This window comes from Bubalus kerabau, chromosome 13, assembly GCF_029407905.1.
Source record: "Bubalus kerabau isolate K-KA32 ecotype Philippines breed swamp buffalo chromosome 13, PCC_UOA_SB_1v2, whole genome shotgun sequence".
Classification (NCBI taxonomy): Eukaryota; Metazoa; Chordata; class Mammalia; order Artiodactyla; family Bovidae; genus Bubalus; species Bubalus kerabau.
In genome coordinates, this window is record NC_073636.1 from 10,117,304 (window position 1) to 10,139,009 (window position 21,706).

Here is a 21,706-nt window from a genome sequence, read left to right on the forward strand (position 1 = left end):
CTTTCTCGATTCCAATGTATAAGCAATTGGATTAGGTGCCATGGGAGACAAAAGAACACAGATGTTTTTATCTTTGTAGGATTTATGATCTAGAGGTGGGCCTATGGAAAACAGTTTACGAGTTACTAGGCTGTGGGAATTGATGGCAAAAATAGCTAATACTTAGCCTTGGAATACGGAATGAAGCAGGGCAAAGGCTAACAGAGTTTTGCCAAGAGAACCCACTGGTCATAGCAAACACCCCCTTCCAACAACACAAGAGAAGACTCTACACATGGACATCACCAGATGGTTAACATTGAAATCAGATTGATTATAGTCTTTGCAGCCAAAGATGGAGAAGCTCTATACAGTCAGCAAAAACAAGACTGGGAGCTGACTGTGGCTCAGAACTCCTTATTGCCAAATTCAGACTTAAATTGAAGAAAGTAGGGAAAACCACTAGACCATTCAGGTATGACCTAAATCAAATTCCTTATGATTATACAGTGGAAGTGAGAATTAGATTTAAGGAATTAGATCTGATAGAGTGCCTGATGGACTATGGACTGAGGTTCATGACATTGTACAGGAGACAGGGATCAAGACCATCCCCATGGAAAAGAAATGCAAAAAAGCAAAATGGCTGTCTGAGGAGGCCTTACAAATAGCTGTGAAAAGAAGAGAAGCGAAAGCAAAGGAGAAAAGGAAAGATATACCCACTTGAATAGAGAGTTCCAAAGAATAGCAAGGAGAGATAAGAAAGCCTTCCTCAGTGATCCATGCAAAGAAATAGAGGAAAACAACAGAATGGGAAAGACTAGAGATCTCTTCAAGAAAATTAGAGCTACCAAGGGAACATTTCATGCAAAGATGGGCTCGATAAAGGACAGAAATGGTATGGACCTAACAGAAGCAGAAGATATTAAGAAGAGGTGGCAAGAATACACAGAACAACTATACAAAAAAGATCTTCACGACCCAGATAATCACAATGGTGTGATCACTCACCTAGAGCCGGACATCCTGGAATGTGAAGTCAAGTGGGCCTTAGAAAGCATCACTACGAACAAAGCTAGTGGAGGTGATGGAATTCCAGTTGAGTTATTTCAAATCCTGAAAGATGATGCTGTGAAAGTGTTGCACTCAATATGCCAGCAAATTCGGAAAACTCATCAGTGACCACAGGACTGGAAATGGTCAGTTTTCATTCCAATCCCAAAGAAAGGCAATGCCAAAGAATGCTCAAACTACTGCACAATTGCAGTCATCTCACACATTAGTAAAGTAATGCTCAAAATTCTCCAAGCCAGGCTTCAGCAATACATGAACCATAAACTTCCAGATGTTCAAGCTGGTTTTAGAAAAGGCAGAAGAACCAGAGATCAAATTGCCAACATCTGTTGGATCATCAAAAAAGCAAGAGAGTTCCAGAAAAATATCTATTTCTGCTTTATTGACTATGCCAAAGCCTTTGACTGTGTATCACAACAAACTGTGGAAAATTCTGAAAGAGATGGGAATACCAGACCACCTGACCTGCCTCTTGAGAAACCTATATGCAGGTCAGGAAGCAACAGTTAGAACTGGACATGGAACAACAGACTGCTTCCAAATCGGGAAAGGAGTATATCAAGGCTGTATTTTGTCACCCTGCTTATTTAACTTCTATGCAGAGTACATCATGAGAAACTCTGGGCTGGAAGAAGCACAAGCTGGAATCAAGATTGCTGGGAGAAATATCAGTAACCTCAGATATGCAGATGACACCACCCTTATGTCAGAAAGTGAAGAGGAACTAAAAAGCCTCTTGAGGAAAGTGAAAGAGGAGAGTGAAAAAGTTGGCTTAAAGCTCAGCATTCAGAAAATGAAGATCATGGCATCTGGTCCCATCACTTCATGGGAAACAGATGGGGAAACAGTGTTAGACTTTATCTTTTTGGGCTCCAAAATCACTGCAGATGGTCACTGCAGCCATGAAATTAAAAGATGCTTACTCCTTGGAAGGAAAGTTATGACCAACCTAGATAGCATATTGAAAAGCAGAGACATTACTTTGCCAATAAAAGTCCATCTAGTCAAGGCTATGGTTTTTCCAGTGGTCATGTATGGATGTGAGAGTTGGACCATGAAGAAAGCTAAGCGCCAAAGAATTGATGCCTTTGAACTGTGGTGTTGGAGAAGACTCTTGAGAGTCCCTTGGACCAACCAGTCCATCCTAAAGGAGATCAGTCCTGGGTGTTCTTTGAAAGGACTGATGCTAAAGCTGAAACTCCAATACTTTGGCCACCTCATGCAAAGAGTTGACTCATTAGAAAAGACTCTGATGCTGGGAGGGATTAGGGGCAGGAGGAGAAGGGGATGACAGAGGATGAGATGGCTGGATGGCATCACTGACTTGATGGACATGAGTTTGGGTGAACTCCAGGAGTTGGTGAGGACAGGGAGGCCTGGTGTGCTGTGATTCATGGGGTCACAAAGAGTTGGAGACGACTGAGCGACTGAACTGAACTTAGCGTTAAATGATGTTTCAGTAGCTGTCCTAGTGTTTTATGTTATATTATCTCATTTAATCCTCACAATAACTCTGTAGGAGGCACTATTTTTATCTCACTTTATAGCTGATGCACTTGAAACCCAGGAATATTAGGTAATTTCTCCAAGAACACATACATGGTGAATGTGTAGGTGGAGGAGCCAGTATACATATCTAAGCCTATACTCAGAAGGCAGTGAAAATAAGGTACCAAAGAGAACATTATTCATTCAAATTTGGGTGGAGCAGATGTTACAGTGCCTCGGGTTGGCCTGGAAGTACAGTGTGAACAGAGATGGAGAAAAGCATTGCTTCCAGGACTGAGGCAGGAGGAAGGAAGCTAAAGGAAGCCTCAGGAAATAAGGAAGCACCAAGCATTGCTGTGCGTGTAGTTGGCAGCATGAGCGGAACAGGGCTGGTGAAACTGAGAAGCGTGGTTGGAACCAGATATTGTCGGCCTTGAGTGTTACTCCACAGATGTAGACTTTTCTCATTAGACAGAGAATGCGTTGTCTAGTAGTTGTGAATCAGCTGCGAGCAGTGTTTTAATACTGATTTGACAGCTACATGTAAAGGGAATTGGTGTCAGAAGTGGGAAGAAAAGCAGGACAGTCGGGAAACCAAAAAACCCAGAAAGTGAATGGTGCTGAGAGTTGGGATTTGGATGCAATGATGTGAGTGGAGGAGAAGAAATATGGGAATAGGACAGGATTTGGCACTGGCTGGATGTGAGGAACATATAAGGAGAGGAGATGAAAACATATAACAGTTTAGAAAAACAAATACGCCATTCAGCAGGCAGAGGAAGCATACGTCTGGGTCCTATCAAAGGGACTTACTCTAGAAGGTGAGATGTGAGGGGTTAAGTAGGAATGGAGCAGCTGCTAGGGACACTTGAAAGTACATGGTTAAAGGCATGGGTTTCCACGTGTAGCAGACAAGCACGTTTCCTGGTGCAGGGCAAGGCTTGGATGGTGTGTCAGCCTACAATAAAATGGCGATGCCTGCATTTCTTAGGTACTTCAGGTAAGCATACACACATTTAATTAATAAATGCAGAAAATGTGACATCTGTGATTTTTATTTTTTTTAGGAATTGAAGTGACCAAAGTGACCATATATAACTTTTATAAGTGAAACATTATTGTGTATATATTTTGTTATAAAATATGTAATACTGTTTTAAACAAAATATAAATCCTAGTTTTTAAATTGTGCATGATAATATAAGTCAGTGGAAAGTCATGATTTAATACTCTTTTCTACTAAATGTTTTCTTTAGCTCGATTTTTTTGTTAGTCAAATTGGAGAATAGTGGTATTTCTAGCTTTCATATGAGTTTTTCTTTTTCTTATTTTTTAATAGATGATAATAATGAAGAAGAAGATGTTGACATGAAAGAAGATTCAGGTATTAATGTTTTTATTCTTAGGGGATAGACAAGGATCATTTTGTTGTTGATGTACACCTTATATCTTCCAAAGAAAGACAAAATAAGACTAAAATAATAGAAATGTACACTCAAGGTTACAAAATAAGGAAGTGGTCATTCTAACTCATAGCTAATATGTGTATGTGTGGGTGGGTGTGTGGGTGTGTGTTAGTCGCTCAGTTATGTCCAACTATTTGTGACCCCATGGACTATAACCTACTGGGCTCCTCTGTCCATGGGATTCTTCAGGCAGAATACAGGAGTGGGTTGCCATTTCCTTCTCCAGGGGATCTTCCTGACCCAGGGATCGAATCCAGGTCTACTGCTTTGCAGGTGGATTCTTTACCATCTGAGCCACCATGGAAGCCCCATTCATAACTAATAAAGTTACTGTATTTAAACATTAAACTTGACTTCAAGCTTCCTGAGAGCTAAGGGAAAAATGGACCATGCTGTCGTTACTGGAAGTGTATAACAAATCACCCCCAAAACTTAGTGGCTAAAGCACCCACATATATGCTGAAATATTCTGTGGGTCAGAAATTCACAGCAGGACTGATTTGATAATACTCCTTCACAGAATCTGAGGCCTCAACAGGAAGACTCACCAGCTGGGGCTTAGAATCACCAGAAGATTTGTTCACTCATATATGTCTGGCTGATGGGGTTTCATAGGTAGCTCAGTGGTAAAGAATCTGCTTGCCAAGCAGGAGACCTGGGTTCGATCCCTGGGTTGGGAAGATACCTTGGAGGAGAAAATGGCAACCCAGTCCAGTATTCTTGTTTGGGAAATCCCGTGGACAGAGGAGTTTGATGGGATATAGTCCATGGGGTCACAACGAGTCGGATGTGACTTAGGGACTAAACAGCAGCAGCAATGTCTGGCTGGTGATTGACAGGCCTGGCACCTGAGACCTTGGCTGGGGCAGTTTTCTGAAATACCTGTGCATGGCCTCCTTCTGTGTTCTGGGCTTCCTTCCAGTGGCCAGTTTCCTTTCGGTTTCTCTAGAGAGTGAGCGAGCCAAACATATTCCTATCTTAAGACTCATCCTCAAGAATCCCATAGAATTACTTCCACCACGCTCTTTTCTTTGAAATGGTTCTTCTCAAGCCCACCTGCCTCAGAGGAGCAGAGAATAGACTCAGTTTCCTGATGGGAATCAGTGAGGGTCTTATAGCAGGTAGGACCTGAAAAATAGCTGAGGAATTCTTTGGGAAATGCATTTTGTACATGTGTTATATTGTTCTCATTATCAGAAAGTGAGATACACGCCTGCTCCTCAAAAAAAAAAGACCAGTGTTTGATGAGAGAAATCTAGTGGTTAAAAACATTGGTTTTGGCCTAAGGTCAAGATGAGCTTGATAATGAATACATCAATCATTTGGCCTGGATTCAATCCTAGCTCCTCCACTTAAAGACTTTGGATTAGAGTTTTCTCTGTTAGCCTCAGTTTACACTCCTGATGGCAATAACTCTTACTATACAGTCTTGTTCGGGGGACTGAATGAGATATCATACCTGAAATGTTCCTTGAATACTTGGTGATCACTTTGTTTACTCAACATATCTGACAGATATTAGAAAGTACAGGGCTCAATTCTATGGGACGAGAGCCCCGTGTTTCTCACTATGGCGTCACGCTGCTCTAGACACGAGATGGGGCCTGTTTTCAGAACTGAAAAACATATCTTAGAGACCTTCATTTTGTGTGACCTCCTGTTGCTGCCAGGACTCCCTACAAATCACTTACAACTTGGTTCCAAGCAGCTCCACAAACAGAGAGCTCTTTAAACTGTGCGGCAGACAGTCTAGTTGGGCAGGGTTTGATTAAGATCATCCTTCTCCTTGTGAAGTTCAATCTCTGTCACTCACCTGACCTCCCACTGTCCTCATGGAGGAATAATATCAGTTCTTTTTGGTAGTAACAGTTCCCTGGAACATCGACCTGACGTTCTATCCACTCTTGTACCTCTGGTCTCCCCAGGGCCTTGGATTCAGGGGGCATGGTAGGCAGAGGGAGGGTCTCAAAGTCAGGAATGGAATGGAGGAGGGGGAGGAGGGACAAGATAGTGGCTCTCTGCTCCCTACCTGGGGCCCCCTTGGCAGTCCGGTTGTTGTATAACACGGGAAACTTTCCAAGGAAAGTTCTTGTCTCTGTTTGTGAAAGAAAACTCAAAGCATCAGGGAGTTAACTTCTCTGGAGTACCTCTCAGCCAAGGTTGGGCAGGAGATGGTTAATCAATACCATTGCGGGATGCATATGAGGCATGTCCTAGGCCAGCACTGCCCGGTAGAAATCTAACAGAAGCCTCAAATGGAAGCCTGATAATTCAGATAATTACAGATTTTTAGTCACCTTGAAAAAGGTAAAAATAAACAAGTGAAATGAACATTGTATGTAACGTATCAAATATATTATCATTTCTACATAAGCAATATAAAAATTGGTCAGATATTTTGCATTGTTTTTCCATACTAAGTTTTTAAAATTTGTGTGTATGTCAATGTGTGGCAAAACCAATACAATATTGTAAACTAAAAAAAATAATAAATAATAAAATTTGTGTGTATTTCACATGCACATTTTAAATCAGACTATTCACATTTCCAGTATCATTGGCAATATGTAATATTAGACAGAGGGATTCAATACTATCACCCACAGGCTCCTAGGACAATCTCAAATTAATACTTGCACTCAAACGTTTGTCAGTTTTCTGAGAAAATTCAACTCAAGACAAGGACTCTGCTTCCCTTTTGTAAAACATAAAGCCCAAGGCAAAATTTCAATCAAAATATCAATTACTTTTCCTTGGAAGGAAAGTTATGACCAAACTAGATAGCATATTAAAAAGCAGAGACATTACTTTGCCAACAAAGGTTTGTCTAGTCAAGGCTATGGTTTTTCCTGTGGTCATGTATGGGTGTGAGAAGGACTGTGAAGAAGGCTGAGCGCTGAAGAATTGATGCCTTTGAACTGTGGTGTTGGAGAAGACTCTTGAGAGTCCCTTGGACTGCAAGGAGATCCAACCAGTCCATTCTGAAAGAGATCAGCCCTGGGATTTATTTGGAGGGAATGATGCTGAAGCTGAAACTCCAGTACTTTGGCCACCTCATGCGAAGAGCTGACTCATTGGAAAAGACTCTGATGCTGGGAGGAATTGGGGGCAGGAGGAGAAGGGGACGACAGAGGATGAGATGGCTGGATGGCATCACTGACTCGATGGACGTGAGTCTGAGTGAACTCCGGGAGTTGGTGATGGACAGGGAGGCCTGGTGTGCTGCGATTCATGGGGTCGCAAAGAGTCGGACACGACTGAGCGACTGAACTGAACTGACTGATACCCAGGATAGCTTATTATTTAAAGAACCATAGATTGAAAAAACTGTTAGGATAAAAAAAAATAATTAGGATTAAAAAAAATAAAAGAAAAAACTGGTCAGTTCAATTCAGTTGCTCAGTCATGGATGACTCTTTGTGACCCCATGGACTGCAGCATGCAGGCCTCCCTGTCCATCAACTCCCATAGTTTACTCAAACTCATGTCCATTGAGTTGGTGATGCCATCCAACCAACTCATCCTCTGTCGTCCCCTTCTCCTCCCACCTTCAATCTTTCCCAGCATTGGGGTTTTTTCAAATAAGTCAGTTCTTCGCATCAGGTGGCCAAAGTATTGGAGTTTCAGCTTCAGCATCAGTTCTTCCAATGAATAGTCAGGACTGATTTCCTCTAGGATGGACTGATTGGATCTCCTTGCAGTCCAAGGGACTCTCAAGAGTCTTCTCCAACACCACAGTTCAAAAGCATCAATTCTTTGGTGCTCAGCTTTCTTTATAGTCCAACTCTGACATCCCTACATGACTACTGGAAAAACCATAGTCTTGACTAGATGGACCTTTGTCAGCCAAGTAATGTCTCTGCTTTTTAATATGCTGTCTAGGTTGGCCATAACTTTTCTTCCAAGGAGCAAGTGTCTTTTAATGTCATGACTGCAGTCACCATCTGCAGTGATTTTGGAGCCCAAAAAAATAGTCTGTCACTGTTTCCACTGTTTCCCCATGAAGTGATGGGACCAGATGCCATGATCTTAGTTTTCTGAATGTTGAGTTTTAAGCCAGCTTTTTTACTGTCCTCTTTCACTTTCATCAAGAGGCTCTTTAGTTCTTCTTTGCTTTCTTCCATAAGGGTGGTGTCATCTGTATTTCTGAGGTTATTGATATTTCTCCAGGCAATCTTGATTCCAGCTTGTGATTGATCCAGCCTGGCGTTTCTCATGATGTACTCTGCATACAAGTTAAATAAGCAGGGTGACAATATACAGCCTTGACGTACTCCTTTTCCTATTTGGAACCAGTCTGTTGTTCCATGTCCAGTTCTAACTGTTGCTTCCTGACCTGCATATAGGTTTCTCAAGAGGCAGGTCAGGTGGTCTGGTATTCCCATCTCTTTTAGAATTTTCCACAGTTTGTGGTGATCCACACAGTCAAAGTCTTTGGCATAGTCAGTAAAGTAGAAGTAGAAGTGTTTTTCTGGAACTCTTGCTTTTTTCATAACCCAACGGTTTTTGGTAATTTGATCTCTGCTTTCTCTGCCTTTTCTAAAACCCGCTTGAACACCTGGAAGTTCACGGATCACGTACTGTTAAAGTCTGGCTTGGAGAATTTTGAGCATTACTTTGCTAGCGTGTGAGATGAGTGCAATTGTACAGTAGTTTGAGCATTCTTTAGCATTGCCTTTCATTGGGATTAGAATGAAAGCTGACCTTTTCCAGTTCTGTGGCCACTGCTGAGTTTTCCAAATGTGCTGGCATATTGAGTGCAGCCCTTTCACCACATCATCGTTTAGGATTTGAAATAGCTCAACTGGAATTCCATCAACTCCACTAGCTTTCTTTGTAGTGATGCTTCCTAAAGACCACTTGACTTCCATTTCCAGGATATCTGGCTCTAGGTGAGTGATCAATCACCATGTGATTATCTGGGTCATGAAGATCTTTTCTGTATAGTTCTTCTGTGTATTCTTGCCACTTCTTCTTAATATCTTCTGCTTCTGTTAGGTCCATACCATTTCTATCCTTTATCGAGCCCATCTTTGCATGAAATGTTCCCTTGGTATCTCTAATTTTCCTGAAGAGATCTCTAGTCTTTCCCATTCTATTCTTTTCCTCTATTCTTTGCACTGATCCCTGAGGAAGGCTTTCTTATCTCTCCTTGCTATTATTTGGAACTCTACATTCAAGTGGATGTATCTTTCCTTTTCTCCTTTGCTTTTTACTTTTCTTCTTTTCACAGCTATTTGTAAAGCCTCCTCAGAGAGCCATTTTGCCTTTTTGCATTTCTTTTCCATGGGGATGGTCTTGATCCCTGTCTCCTGTACAATGTCATGAACCTCAGTCCATAGTTCATCAGACACTCTATCTATCAGATCTAGGCCCTTAAATCTATTTCTCACTTCCACTGTATAATCGTAGGGGATTTGATTTAGGTCATACCTGAATGGTGTAGTGGTTTTCCCTACTTCTTTCAATTTAAGTCTGAATTTGGCAATAAGGAGTTCATGATCTGAGCCACAGTCAGCTCCTGGTCTTGTTTTTGCTGACTGTATAGAGCTTCTCCATCTTTGGCTGCAAAGACTATAATCAATCTGATATTGTTGTTGACCATCTGGTGATGTCCCTGTGTAGAATCTTTTCTTCTGTTTTTGGAAGAGGGTGTTTGCTATGACCAGTGTGTTCTCTTGGCAAAACTCTGTTAGCCTTTGCCTGCTTCATTCTGTACTCCAAGGTCAAATTTGCCTGTTATTCCAGGTGTTACTTGACTTCCTACTTTTGCATTCCAGTCCCCTATAATGAAAAGGACATCTTTCTTGGGTGTTAGTTCTAGAAGGTCTTATAGGTCTTCATAGAACCATTCAAGTTAGCTTCTTCAGCGTTACTGATCAGGGCATAGACTTGGATAACCATGATATTGAATGGTTTGCCTAGGAAATGAACAGAGATCATTCTGTCGTTTTTGAGATTGCATCCAAGTACTGCACTCCGGACTCTTTTGTTGACCATGATGGCCACTCCATTTCTTCTAAGGGGTTCTTGCCCACAGTAGTCGATATAATGGTCATCTGAGTTAAATTCACCCATTCCAGTCCATTTTAGTTCACTGATTCCTAAAATGTCAATGTTCACTCTTGCCATCTTCTGTTTGACCACTTCCAATTTGCCTTGTTTCAGGGACCTAACATTCCAAGTTCCTATGCAATATTGCTCTTTACAGCATCAGACTTTGCTTCTATCACCAGTCATATCTACGCCTGGGTGTTAGTTTTGCTTTGGCTCTGTCTCTTCATTCTTTCTAGAGTTATTTCCCCACTGATCTCCAGTAGCATATTGGGCACCTACTGACCTGGGGAGTTCATCTTTCAGTGTCCTATCTTTTTGCCTTTTCATACTGTTCAACCTGTCTTAAATTCCATGAATTTAGCATTAATGCTTGCACTTCACATGGGATATCCTTGGATGTCCTTGGACTATCCTTCATCCATAGGGAGCACTGCCCTTTCAGCCAGATAGTTTAAGACCCTTATCTTGCTAAGGATCACTTGGCCAAAGTGATGTAAGTGCACATTTCTAGGCAAAGGGGGCTGGCTTCTTAATAAGGTGCTACTTGCTATCTGAACCACAGAGTGAGTTCAAGGAAATCATTAACGCTAACACAGAACCCATAAGGTTGGAGTTAGCATTTGGGGTTTAGGGGCCTTAAGTGAATCATCATTTCTGATATTAGTCCTGCCAAGTTTTCTGGGATTTATCTCTAGCAGCTGGATGCAGCCATTGATGTCACACTCAGTGGTCCAAGGACACTTAGTCACTCAGGCAGAATGGGCTTGGGAAGCTGCTCTCTGTTCCTAATATATGAGTGCTGAAATCATGGGGGATTTTGTGCAAGATGGGTTCGTGAAGGGCCAGCTGGCCTTGCCAAGTATTTGTGAGCAGGCTTACTTCTGTTCAGTCTCATGCTCCGGTGTGCTGGTGTCTGAGAAGAGTCTGATCGAGCCTCCTAAGACCATTAACAGCTAGGCTTCCCTGAGCCCTGCATCGCCTCTTCTTCTCATACAAGAAGTATGCTGGAAGGATTTTTAAGAATGCAGTTGACACTAGTGAAGGCCTGTTTGTGTGAACCAACCAGTCAACAAATGCTAGTAAATGCTAGTAAAAAATAATATGAATATCAAAAACCAGTGAGGTGCCAGGAAGTGTACTCTCTGGTCGGGGGTGGGGGAGCCCCAATTTGGAGAGTTTGCAGATTTCTTTGGTATAAATGGTATTGTTCAAACTGCCAAACATTAGCCAATGAATGTAGAGGTGGAGAGGAGAGAGGTCCAACCAGCTAGTGCAGGCTGGCTCAGCTCAGATCAGTCCCATCATCCCTTTGCTGAGCAGGATTTTAATTGAGCTGTTCCTTGTGCTAATTGCTCAACATACATGAACTCACTTAGGATAGCCAACATCTCAAAGAGATGGGGAATGTTATTATCCAATGCTTAGGGGGAATAATATCAGATGGTGTCAGATAGAGTCATCCTAAGAGAGGCTCTGCCCCTCTTCGAGGTGGTAGAAACAGACTGACTTAAATGCCTAGGACCCTGTTTAAGTCATTTAATCCTAGCATAGTAAATATTTATCCATGTCCTTCCACTTCCAAGACCATGCACTCTTGAAATGGACCCCAACCTGAGCCCAGGGACAGAAAATCAGCAGCCACCTCTGGCAGGTCTGCCACCCAAGAGCCAGAGCCCAGTTGAGTTCCTCGGGGACAAAGCCATGCTTATGGCCACACCCGAGAAGTCCAGCCTCTGCTGCAAACAGAGGCAACAGAGACAAGCTGACACCGTGTTAAGGAGAAGCAAGGGGTGCTATTGGGGAAGGTCCTCTAGCATTCCCAGGCTAAGAGGGAGAGGAAAACGTGAGCACAGAGGCCATGTGTAGCAGTGACTTTCAGTCGAGTGTCTCTGCGGGTGTTGTGAAATACTATGGCATAGACTAGAGGTCCCCAACCCCCGGGCCATGGACCAGTACCAGCCTGTGACCTGTTAGGAACTGAGCCTCATGGCAGAAAGTAAGTAGCTGGGGAAGGAGACAAGCTTCCTCTACGCTCTCCATTGCACACATTACCCCTGACCATACACCTCTCAAGTCTGTGGAAAAACTGTCTTCCTTGGAACCAGTTCCTGGCCCCCAGAAGACTGGGGACCCTTGTCATAGATGGCTGCTCATATCTAACATGCATCTTTGCCCACTGATGACCCCAGGAGTGCCCTACAGCTTCTTCAAAAAGGAAGCACCAATGCGTTTACAGTTTATAAATAACTCAAAATGTGGACACAGAGATATCTTTTTAAATCTCACCCATTCCCCAAGAACTCCCATTTAGGTGGGTAATCATGAATTCACAATTTAATTCTCAACTCATTTTCTGGAAATGCTGGTTTGGAGCTGAACTCCCAGCACTGGAAACTCTCCTCTTGGTCCCGGTTGCACACAATGCATTTCGGCACAAGGGAGGGTGAGAGGCTTCTCCCAGGGATATTGCAAGTGGTTCTCTGCTCATTTTATGAATCCTTTTGAACCCAGCATCTGTGCTCAGTGAGCTGTTTCAAGCATCTCATTTCTGTTTTTGCTGAACCCTTTCTGAAAGGTCAATATCTATCCACACCTGGTGACAGAAATTTGGGGGAGTTGCTAATGTAGTCATTGGCAACATTTTTCACCCTGGTCATGGTAGTGACCTTGAATGTGACTGCCTTGCAACCACAGAAGGCCTAACCTAGTGCCCAAACCCCTTTATAGTCCATAATGCCAAAGTTTTTAATAGCACATCTATCAAATGCATTTTTCTGTTCTGTTCTTTTTATAATAAATGGGAAAAGAAAAATGAGTCACCATAACTCTATTGTATAGAGTCCTGGCATAGGTAATAGTTGCTAAGAGAGTGAGAATTAGGCACAAACCCCATTATGTCTTGGTCTCAAAGAAAGGTCTGGGTAATAAGGATATAAAAAGGAATTTGAAATGAAATTCTCAAGGCACTGCTGGACACCAATGACATAAGAGAGGATTATGAAAGACAAATGCCCTTTCTCATGGAACCTACCGTCTCAAGGTGGAGGATGGTATAGGAGGGAGACATATAATAAAGAAATAAACAAGGGAGCAAGATAATTTCAGTTACACCAAGTGATGTATCTGTGACAGATTTTCCTTGCAACCCTTCAGATTAAGTAGTCAGGAAAAGCCTTCCTTGGGAGTTGAATGTGACTCTATGTTAAAAGATGGGAATGGGGTAGGCATATGAATGTGTGTGTCAGGAAAAAGGAAGAGCAGCAAGTGTAAAGGTCCTGAGGCAAGAACCGGCCTAGAAATGAAAGAAGGAAGCTAATAAGTCTGAAACCAAAGATGAGTGGGAGACGGGGCTAGTGTGGTAGGTGGAACCCAAGTGACTTGTTCTCCTGGCCCATGAGACTGGATTTGGATCTTATTCTAAGAGCTGCTGCTGCTAAGTCACTTCAGTCATGTCCGACTCTGTGCGACCCCATAGACGGCAGCCCACCAGGCTCCCCCGTCCCTGGGATTATCCAGACAAGAACACTGGAGTGGGTTGCCATTTCCTTCTCCAATGCATGAAAGTGAAAAGTGAAAGTGAAGCTGCTCAGTCGTATCCGACTCTTAGCGACCCCATGGACTGCAGCCTACCAGGCTCCTCCATCCATGGGATTTTCCAGGCAAGAGTACTGGAGTAGGGTGCCATTGCCTTCTCCAATTCTAAGAGCAGTGGTTTCTAAACAAGCAAACAGGGTGATCTGGTGAGATGGGAGGGAGATTTAAAAGGGAGGGGATATATGTATACCTATGGCTGATTCACTTTGAGGTTTGACAGAAAACAGCAAAATTCTGTAAAGCAATTATTCTTCAATTAAAAAAAATAAATAAAGTTTTTTTTAAAAAAGGAAAAAAAAAAAGATAACTCTGGCTGCTATTTGCAGAAGAGATTATAGGAAGATGAGAGAGCTAGGAGTTAGAATTCAGAGGGCTATCGTAGTAACCCAGGTAAAAGACTGCTGGTTTAGACTAGGGTGGTGGCTGCAGAGAATGAGCAGAGTAGATGAACGTAGGCTATATCTTGGAGCAGAGGTAATAAGACTCATTATGATGGAATTGCTTTCCTGGAGAAGTAATTGAAGAGAAATATTAAGGATAATATCACAGTTTGGGGTTTAAATTCCTGGGTAGATAAGTCACACTCTCCCTTGAGAGGTGGGATACTGCAGAGAGAACAGATTTGCAGACATCAAGTGTACTGTTCCCGGAGAAGGCAATGGCACCCCACTCCAGTACTCTTGCCTGGAAAATCCCATGGATGGAGGAGCCTGGTAGGCTGCAGTCCATGGGGTCGCTAAGAGTCGGATACGACTGAGCAGCTTCACTTTCACTTTTCACTTTCATGCATTGGAGAAGGAAATGGCAACCCACTCCAGTGTTCTTGCCTGGAGAATGCCAGGGATGGGGGAGCCTGGTGGCTGCCGTCTATGGGGTCACACAGAGTCGGACACGACTGAAGTGACTTAGCAACAGCAGCAGCAGCAGCAGAGTAAAGGGGAATCACTAGGGTTGGGAAGAGTGGAGTACAGGTGCTTCCCAGCCCTGAAAAGGCGACAGGGTGGTGGTAGTTTCAGGACCTAGAAGACAGGGAGGGCCATAGGGAGAAGGTCGGTTGGAAAAAACTGTGACCTTAGATTTAGGAAGATAACTAGTCCTTGAAGACTACCGGCAGCCTAGGAAATAAATACCCTGGGCTCCCCATTGGCTGTGTATAACAGGAAGCCAGAGAGATGGGACTTCATTGATGCCACCCGTAGAGACAGTGTCCCAGAGACGGGGGGAGGAAGGGTGGAAAGCGGATCTGGAGGGGCCAGTGGACGAAATCCAAAATAAGATGGCCTGTGAACAATTGAAGACATAAGCTTTGAGAAATAAAGAGGCCAGAGCTGCAGATACAATCTTTAACAAAGTATCCCATATCCAAATGGGATGAATTCGAAAGAGTTTTCTTAAAACTGTCTTTAGAATTTGTCACCAGCCTCCTTGGCAGGAGGAGCATTGAGAAAAGTAGGAAGCACAGGAATTTAATCAGGGGCATATGGAAATTGTTTAGAATCTGGATTGCTCAAGAAATCTCTTAAATAAGAGGAGGATAATTTCATGCCCCATCCCATTCCCCCCAAATGAGATAACTTTATAGTTCATCCAGCCATACTTTGAGGGCTAAAATGAAATCACAGAATGACACCTGTCAGTTAAGCCATGAAGTTTTCAATCAAACTCTCCTAGAGAATAATCATAATTTGGAGTTGCTAATGGAGAATTTTTTCATTTAAAAAACGCCCTTATGGTTTCACATTCGTGTGAATCATTAATGAGGGCAACAACAACAATAACAAAATGACTATGCCTAAGCTCTAAGTCGTCAAGTTCAAGTTCATTAGAGAAGCCCAGATTTTTGCCAGAACTTAGCTCAGCCATAATGTCAGGTGAAACTACAATTAAGCTTCACTCTGTGTGTAGATTTAGTAAGAAAAATGTATTTTTAAACATCATGATAATTGTGAACCCCTAGTGGGAGATTTTTAAATAAAAATGTATTAAATCTATGTGCTTCCAGAGGGGTTAGAGCCAAAAGACCACTCTCCACCCCACAAGAAGAGCAAAGCAAAGAAGCCAGAAGGCTCCAAAGACTCCAGTGAGGGTAAGTCCAGTTCTTTGTCTCTTTAAAAAAAAAATACACCATGAAAAGAAATTTCTGTTTAATTTGTAAATTATGTGTATGCTCTCATATTCAGGTATTTCTAAGTGTTCAAGAATCACTGGGAAATTCTTTATCCTTTATCCCCTCTCCCCTGAATGTGAGAGTGAAATAGCAGATTCAGGTTTAAATGATTTTAACGTAAAGACCAAATGTAAAAAATCATTTTCTCAGTGTAATGTATTTTCCATTCCTGCCAAGTGTGGATACTGCTTACCACTTCGGTGTTCTGAAATCACATAAGGGTGAAGGTCCAGATCTCTACATGAAGAGTTGCAAGGTAGCTGTTGTCTTATTGGGACTTTTTTTTTTCTTATGAATACATTTGGATCCAGAACAAAACCTCAGGAATGGGTGATAGAAACATTTCCTGTGTTAACTGTTCTCTTTTCCTTTCTGGAAACCAGCATATCTTCACATTTATGCATTGAGTGGGTATGCCCAACGGGGCTATTTTATGAAGAAATGATCCATAGTAACTCTGGGTGCAGAGTGAGGGAGTAACAGTAGAAGTAGTGGGTATAAAGTGCCTAGCACAGGTCTGCTTTCCATTAGTGGTGGCTATTCCAGTAAATATCACAAGCAGGACCATGATATGGTACACATTGTCCTAATTCATTGAAAGGTCATGGAAAGCTTAGAATCATTCAAAGAACACTTAGAACCAAGGAGAAGGCCAGCATCTCTGACTGGCAGGAGGTGGTTAAGCTTTGTTAATATCTGATTGGGAGAGTAGCCAGGGCTCCACCTCCTACTGGAATTAGGTCATTCCCTGGATAATCTCTTACAACCATGATTGGGAGATGGATTAGAAGCAGAACAGCAGTCTCCTTTCCCTGGAGAGGCTCCCCCTCACTGAAAGGTTCCTGTCACAGGTGTGACGCAGGTCAGAGGTGGTTTTCCAGAGCCTGGGGCTCACTTGGGAGCATACACTGCAAGGGTCATCTTGATTAACAGGGGAATTCTGAGTTATTCCTGCAAATATGTGAAAACTTGTGTACTTGCTAAATAATTTGCTTTGTTTAGGAGCAGCATCTCATAATCCCAATATGACTAAATAATATATCTTCACCTCACCCAAATATATCATCCCAGAATCTGCTCTGAGTCACAAAAGTGCCATCCCTGTGGGTTTGCTACCAGGACCATTCGGTCTATAGCATCGCGGTGAAATGTACATGCTAGTCCTTCTACAGAGACATGGGAATTGTACTTTTGTTCCTAAAATGCCTTCAGAAATACGAAAGCTGCTGGGAAAGGACTGAGGGAGGGAGCAGAGTCTGACGTGCTAGTGGTAGGTGGTCGCATGATGGGGGTGCTCGTCACTTGGCAGTGCTTCTATTTTGACAAAACGAACCATGTCCCCAATTCAGGTCTTACATTGCTGCCTGTGCCTCACTTCCTCCCATGATTCAGAGAGTCCCGATCATTCTCTCCTGCTGGATATGCAAAGGGATTGGGTAGAAGGGATATGTGGGTCATGACCCTTCTCTGCAATCTTTCTGCTTTAGAGTTAGCCATCATTTTCCAACTTGGTCATCTCTCTAATTTTTTTTTTCTATTAACTTGTGTTGGTTTTATTGAGTTCAGAAAATTACCTAGTTATATTCAGACCAAATAGATGATTACATTGATGTGTTGAAACTTCAGAATCATTTGTACACACATGCATTCATTATTATCTGGAATTCCTTATTATATGTGCAGAAAAATGCTTCTACTGATTTTTTTTTCTCAAAAATACTATCATTACTCCTATTGTTTTTCAGTTGCTCAGTCATGTCCTGCTCTTTGCGACCCCATGGACTGCAGCACACCAGGGTTCCCTGTCCTTCACTATCTCCTGGAGTTTGCTCCAACTCATGACCATTGAGTCAATAATGCTATCCAACCATCTTATTCTCTGTCACTCCCTTCTCCTCCTGCCCTTCTCCTGAGATAAATTATTTGAGATTTCTTTCCATAACCATCCTAGTGATCTCTTGCACAATAGAGTAGGTTAGGAATGTTCCTCAAACTTGCTCTCGTTGGCTCCTCTCTTTGTGGCATGTGCTCCTGGTATTTTCTCTTAGAGATCACTCAGCTGTCCTCCCTATCTCTTGACCTCTCACTTCTCTCCTACCTTTGGGTTCCCTGCTCTGCTTCCAACCGTGACAGGTACTACTAATCACCTTGGCTCACCTTGTAGTATAAAGACAGGGTCATGCAGAGTGGAGTTAGAATACAAATTCACCTGGATTTTCTAGCATATAAAACCATAATAGCTGTATTTTGATCCAGAAGAAGAATCTTGAGGGCATATGGTCACGTTTTCTCTCTCTACAAAACTGTTTTTAAAATAGACTGCAAATGGTTCTTTATCTTGCCCAAGACCATGCAGTTTGTTAATGTCAGAATCTCTTTTTTTTCTTTCTGGAAGCAGCACAGTGTCTCTAATCTTTTCCCCTTTCCCTCTTCTAGAAATCAGAACTCATTTTGTTGAAGGAAGAAATGTTGCCATCATTACAGCTTTGAGTGACTGAATATTACAAATATTTAAGTGTTTAACTTTATATATTTAACTAAACATTAAACATCAAATTTTAAAAATCAAACATTTTCTAAAATTATTTGCATGTTTTATACTGTGGACTTTTGGATATAGAGTTTTATTTTCATTATTCTGATTGAAATATCATGGACCATAGTATACTTTGATTTGACCCACTGCAATGCAATGCCAATAATGAAATAATTAGTGATTTCAAACCACTAATTGGCATCTGATATAAATGGTAATGCTATCCATAAACCAGCACATCATAGGCATAATTCTTTGGGGAAAAACCCTGGTTAATACCCATCCCATCAGTTCCAACTCCCAATAATTTAGGCCAGTTTCATTTCTTACATAATGTTTAATTGAGAGAATATCAATACAAAAAACTTACCACCTTCAATAAAACATGCTTTTCTCAACTCTTTCCTCTGTCTTTCACAAGCAGATTCTCTAGTGAAAGTCTCTCAGGGTTTGTTTGTCTGAAAGATATTATTTTGCATTTTTAAGGTGATTTTGCTGGGTAAAAATTCAAGGTTGCTGGTGATTTTCTTGCAATGTTTTAGAGATATTTTCCCATAGTCCTATCAATTCTGTAGTTGTTAAGAATTCATTTTTCAGTCTAATTATTGTATTTTTTTAGGTTATTTGTCTTTTCTTTCCAGCTGTCTTGACAGTCTGTTCTTTAGCTTCAGTGTTCCTCGGTTTCACTGTGATGTGCCTCAGTGTGGGTTTCTCTTTATTCTTCTTATGATTTGCTGAGCTTCTTGGACATGAAAATGGGTATCTTTCATTAGTTCTGAAAATTTTTCACCTATTATCTCACCAAATGTTAGATCTCCAGTACTTTCTATTCTTTCTTTGCCCTCCATGACTCTTAACCTACATTGAATTTTTTTTCCTGTGTCACTGTCTCTCCTTGATGGTTTGTTTTCCAAGTTTGTCATCCAACTTCCTAATTTTTATTCAACTTTCTTTAATCTGGTGTTTAACTGTTTGCTGAGTTTCTCATTTCAGTTATTATGGTTTTCCTTCTTAAAAGTTTTATTTGGTTCCTTTTTAAATATACCTGATCAATCTTTATTTAGTTAACACAGAAAGTGTCTTTTAAGATAATCTGTATCTGTATCTGAAATTTCAATATCTCCACTCTGTATGTCCAATTCTACAGTTTATGTTTTCTGTAGACTCATGCCTGCGGTTATTTCCTTGTTTATTTTGTCTTTTTTATTGACATGTACATTGGATTTTTTGTGGGAATTTTTTGAAGTTGAAATAAAAGCTTATTTATTTATATTTTGTTTTCTGCAATGCCTGAAGATACTGCCAATTTAGGAATACCTTAAACTACATATTTGGCTTAAAGTTTTCTTTTTTGTTTCATTTGCTATTTGTCTTTAAGCCCATGTCAGTGCACACATGAAGTTAGGAAATCTCAACAGAGACTTCTTTCTTCCTTTTTTCTTCTCCAACCACTGCTAAAACTGAGACAGGCAAATTTCCCACTGTTTCATAACAAAGCACTCTCTTCCATGTCTTTCACTTTATATGTGTAGTTCATTCAAACCCAGGTCTGGCTGCCTGTTGTTGTCCAGTTGCTAAGACATGTCTGACTCTTTGCAACCCCATGGACTGCACCAGGCTCCTCTGTCCTCCGGTTTTTCCTGGAGTTTGCTCAAATTCATGTCCATTGAGTCAGTGATGCTATCTAACCATGTCATCCTCTGCCACCCCTTTCTCCTTTTGCCTTCAATCTTTCCTAGCATCAGGGTCTTTTTCTTTGCATTAGTTAGTTAAAGCTTTGCATTAGGTGGTTGAAGCTTCAGCTTCAGCATCCATCCTTCCAATGAATATTCAGAACTGATTTCCTTTAGGATGGACTGGTTGGATCTCCTTGCAGTCCAAGGGACTCTCAAGAGTCTTCTCCAACACCACAGTTCGAAAGCATCAATTCTTCAGTGCTCAGCCTTCTTTATGGTCCAGCTCTCACATCCTTAAATGACTATTGGAAAAACCATACTTTTGAGTATACAGACCTTTGTTGGAAAAGTGATATCTCTGCTTTTTAATATGCTGTCTAGGTTTTGTCATAGCTTTCCTTCCAAGCAACAGTCATCTTTTAATTTCATGGGTGCACTCACCATCCACAGTGAATGAAATCTGTCACTGCTTCTGGCCCAAGTTTCTTAGTGAGTATTTCTGTGACCACTACCATCATCTGGGAACTTGATAGAAGTACAGTTTCTCAGGCCCCACCCAGACCTACTGAATCAGAAACTCTGAGGTAGGATCCAGTAATTCATGTTTTTGAGAGCCCTCTTGGTGTTCCAGTGCATGCTCACGTCTGAGAACCAGGGTTCTAGGGTCTAGACCATCTGAGACTGGTAGATGCCTCAAAGCAAACAATAATTCCGGTGCTTGCTTACAAATCTTGATTCAATATTGTTCATCATTTCTGGCTTCTTAGAAGTTCATTATAAAACAACCAGCTTAGCCATGTATTCCAAGAATCAGATGGATAGGTAGGGCAATAAATAGATTAGAAGATGATAGATAGATAGGTAAGTAGGTAGAAGATGATACATAAATAGTAGATAGTATATGCATGCAAATATGCATATAAAATACATATCTACATAGCTATGTATATATTCATATGTGCGTGCTGTGTGCTCAGTTGTTCAGTCATGGCCGACTCTTTGCGACCCTATGGGCTGTAGTCCACCAGACTCCTCTGTCCATGGGATTCTCCAGTCAACAATACTGGAGTAGGTTGCCATTTCCTCCTCCAGGGCATCTTCCTGACCCAGGGATTGAACCTGCGTCTCCTTGGTCTCCTGCATTGACAGGCAGATTCTTTACCACTGAGCAACCTGGGAAGCCCCAAGTATGTCCATACTTATCCACAGATACAATATGGTCTGGAAAGATATATATATATATCAAAGTGACCTCAGAAATCAATTGGAGGAGTGGAGAAGGGGGAGGGGCAGACTTTGGAGAGTTTAATATTCAGCTTTCTAAATGTATGTGTAATTGAAATATATATGAATATATATGTATATATGTAAATAGAAAGATTTACTTCATCTTGATAAAAAAGGCATTTTCATTAAAAACTAAAGAGACTTTGCTGCTGCTGCTAAGTCGCTTCAGTGGTGTCTGACTCTGTGCGACCCCATAGATGGCAGCCCACCAGGCTCCCCTGTCCCTGGGATTCTCCAGGCAAGAACACTGGAGTGGGTTGCCATTTCCTTCTCCAATGCATGAAAGTGAAAAGTGAAAGGGAAGTCACTCGGTTGTGTCCGACTAGGCTTCTAAAATTCAGTAGAAAGCTTAGAATAGTAATTTTCTCCATACAGTCATCTC

General features: G+C 41.7%; 1 protein-coding gene across 1 annotated transcript in view; it reads left to right on the forward strand.

Moving 5' to 3' along the window:
• LOC129625309 (ADP-ribose glycohydrolase MACROD2-like) overlaps positions 1–21,706 on the forward strand; it is a 221,215-nt gene that overhangs the window by 20,995 nt on the left and 178,514 nt on the right. The window contains exons 2-3 of the mRNA XM_055543450.1: positions 3,881–3,925; positions 15,661–15,744. Coding sequence (XP_055399425.1) covers positions 3,881–3,925; positions 15,661–15,744 — 129 coding nt within the window. The remainder of the gene's footprint in view (positions 1–3,880; positions 3,926–15,660; positions 15,745–21,706) is intronic.